At 34.0% G+C, this 3,354-nt stretch overlaps 1 protein-coding gene and 1 pseudogene across 1 annotated transcript; both read right to left on the reverse strand.

The window, feature by feature from the left end:
* Positions 1-28: 28 nt before the first annotated feature.
* LOC109590965 (peptidyl-prolyl cis-trans isomerase CWC27 homolog pseudogene) lies at positions 29-459 on the reverse strand (annotated as a pseudogene).
* A 786-nt stretch (positions 460-1,245) lies between these two features.
* Positions 1,246-3,348, reverse strand: LOC109590966 (uncharacterized). Its single transcript, XM_020006796.1, has 2 exons — positions 1,393-3,348; positions 1,246-1,320 (listed from the first exon to the last, which is right to left on the reverse strand). Exons 1-2 carry the CDS (start codon positions 2,975-2,977, stop codon positions 1,247-1,249), a joined length of 1,659 nt encoding a protein of 552 aa, XP_019862355.1. The 5' UTR covers positions 2,978-3,348; the 3' UTR covers position 1,246.
* Between the last annotated feature and the right edge of the window lie 6 nt (positions 3,349-3,354).

Genomic DNA, 3,354 nt, shown 5'->3' on the forward strand with positions numbered 1-3,354 from the left:
GTACAAATAATTATTAATAATTAATAACCTTCTCCTGTACCAGTGGGATCACCACCTTGAGCTACAAACTCTAGAGAGAGAGGGGAAGGGAGAGGGGGGAGGGAGAGAAATTACATGCACATGTAGGAAAGCAACGTAACATCAATAGATCATTCTACTTAATTAATAATTATAACTCCACCCACTAATTAATAAATATTATTAATCCATTACCAAAAACGACTCTGTGGAATATGGTATCATTATAATAATCTTCTAAACACAATTGTATGAAGTTACGACAGGCCAGAGGAGCCTCTTTGGACCACAGTTCAATATCAATATCACCCAGTGTGGTCTTTAATAGTACCTGAGGGGAGGGGCCAGTAGTCACTAATACAGCTGCTGCTGGATTAACTACCTTTCCTTTAGTAGGGGGCTCTGTTATATATATGGAACTCATTTCTGAAGCCAAATCACTGAAATGATAGTGAAATCAGGACTATTCTCCGTATATCTCAGTATATTAAAATCACGTGTTTCAAGAAAATTATTCTTAAAAAAATTAATACAAAAAATAATCAAAACCAAAATAAACATTCAGAAAAGAAATTCTATTAAGACACAAAAAGCAAAAACAATGCAGAATGCATTCAAAATATGATTACTATCATTAAAGTGTAATACCATGAAGGGATTTCAATGTAAAGTTTTATAACTTTCCAAATTTCTGTATAATCAAACCATGGGCACAATATTATATTAAAATTAAAAAAAAAACATTAACTTTTGCAAAAAACCATTACTAATAATGTCACTAATGTGTACTGTGCATATAAATCCTAGAGAATTACTTCTAGTAAAACCATCTCATTTCTTTGCTATGATGAAATGTAAAATAATAATTACTATTATTAGTAAGTCATTCCTTACTATTGATATCTCTTTCAATCCCATCAGCTACAGCATTCTCTCCTTCATCCCTCAATGCTTGTATTAATGTATCATAAGTTGGACGACCTCTTCTCATTACACTATCTCTTTGTTCCAACCATGCTGTCAAACATTTCCTTAGGCAGCTATTAGTATCTCCTTTGTTATCTTTCTCGATAACATCAAGTGTACCAGAGTGCAGTCCCAGACGAAGACCAAGTTTATAATAACTGACACCAGAATATCCATGCTTACCCAGTACATCAAGTACATCAATAAGATTACTAGTATCTAATGAAAAACATGTAAATTAATTTAATCATTCCATTCAAATTTACTCACCTAATAATCCAGTGGGTTGTACTGTGCGGGATCTTTTAGAAGGTGGACTTTCTGATGTTTCAGCTCCTAAAAAATTCACAAAAATAGTAGCTTCCAAATAAGGAAAGTATTCATATGCAATTTTAAAACATTACTAACCTGGACTGGACAGTTTATCAATAAACCAACATCTGTAGCTATCATCATCACCTTGCAGTACGTCACATTGTGATGGAAGGGTACACCTGGTAGATTTATCATCTTCCTGGAAAATGCAGTAACATTTTTCATTTTCGGGGCATTTGAAAGCAAAGATATGATCATCTTTACAATTAAGATCTTTGCAGCTGCTTTCGATAGCTTCCTTGACTAAGTCACGAATTTGTAAACAAGATTTCTTGCACTTGTCCAAACGTATTTCAATATGTGTATAGTGATTGATGATATGTATATATATTTTTTGATGAACACGAAGTGACATGGCATTGTGACATCTGTAGTATTCCATTTTATTGTCTGCTGGATCTGGACAGAAGTCTACCTTATCATCTTTTTGTTCCAAAAGGTGTACAATGGTTAAAGGAAATAATCCTTGAGGGATGGCTAGAGTTGTTGTGCTGCCATTTTTAATCTCCCATGCTATGAAAAGTGGTTGTATTTCTGTTGGGGAGTCACAGAGCTTATCATAAGATGGTAATGCACACGGAAAGAAATAGTTTCCTTCTTCTCCTACTTCAGCAATAATGTGGAGGTGTTTAAGAAGAGCGATCATGTGAGACGAGTTAAAATTTTTATTAAAAATTTGCTTACCAATATTTTTAAAAATGTCCACCTTAAAATAGCCGAAATTTTTGAGAGTTTTTCTTTCATCTATTGAAGGAGGGGGATTTGCAATTTGCTGTAATTTATCATGATTGACATATGTGATAGCTATCAAACGTGAAAGGACATCAAGAATTGGCTTAGGGTCAACAAATATTAAATCCTTTAAGATGTCAACTTCACGATAGTAGAGAATGATAGTGACATTGTGTAAATATTGGAGAGCTTCATTGATATCTGACTCTTTATCAAGTTGGAGAGATGTACCGATCTCAGTCACTTCTTCTTTTGTAAGAAAACTTCGTTTCTTCTTCTCAGCTTTTAACTGTAGTGCAATCTCAAAAGCAAACAGTTGAATTGGTAACTGAATCGTCATGGCAACTCCAAAATTTGAAATTGTAGTACAAAGCTGTATACTAGCTTCTTCCCTTTCCTTAGACCCAGCAGGAAGCAACGTATTAACTGGAAATATAATTGAGCCTTCATCCTCATTATAAGAAATGACTTTATTATTAGCTTTATATTCTTTTAGACTTTCATTCATTTCTTTCAGGTTTTTCTCATCTACCAACTCTTTACGTGTACCAAGAATAAGATAATGAGGATGATCAGGCATGCCAGTGACATAAGGAAATTTGACAGGACTCAACATAGCTCCAGAGCTAATTGTTGAGCATATCATATCGCGATTAGTATATTGTCGATTCGTATTAATAGGAGATGTATTTTGACTAATACGATATTGAAATTTGCACTTCTCATCAAGACCTTTGGTAAGATCAATGGTGATGATATTCAGTGCAGCTGCTCTTGTAAAAAGAGGTAGCAACTCTCGATATGCTGGCTGACCACCAGAATCAATAAAATAAACCCAATTTGTACTCAACTTTTTAGACTTGCCTTCTTTAAAAGCTTGTAACATTTTTTTAACTAATTCCGTATTCGTTGGTTTATTCTTAGCTGGTTTCTTTTTGTTTAGCTGATTCTTTGCTGTTTTATTCTCAGCTAATTTATTTTCAATTGGGCTACTTTCAGTTTGTACATTCTCGGTTAGATCAATTGGTTCATTCAAAATTAATGGTTCAATCTCAGTTGGTTTATTCTCAGGTAATTGATTCTCGGTTTGTTCATTCTCGGTTGTTTCAGTTTTAGGTGGTTCTTCCAGTGATGGTTCATCTGAATGAGCAGGTACATCATCTTTAGGCTTTGGTGCTTTATCCACTTCTGTAGATGAAAGCTGCTTAAGCAAATCTTCAATATCAACCCTTTGCCACTTCTTATTTTTATCATCAATGGATA

Source organism: Amphimedon queenslandica, unplaced genomic scaffold (assembly GCF_000090795.2).
Source record: "Amphimedon queenslandica unplaced genomic scaffold, v1.1 AMPQUscaffold_9207_Cont18836, whole genome shotgun sequence".
NCBI classification, from domain to species: domain Eukaryota; kingdom Metazoa; phylum Porifera; class Demospongiae; order Haplosclerida; family Niphatidae; genus Amphimedon; species Amphimedon queenslandica.

What these genes read in the sequence shown, in the direction of transcription:
- LOC109590966 (XM_020006796.1), bottom strand. Translation starts at nt 2,977, where the DNA reads ATGTTACAAGCTTTTAAAGAAGGCAAGTCTAAAAAGTTGAGTACAAAT. An exon ending in TGATAAACTGTCCAGTCCAG is followed by an intron (nt 1,321 to 1,392) that starts GTTAGTAATGTT and finishes TGAATTTTTTAG; the next exon opens with GAGCTGAAACATCAGAAAGT.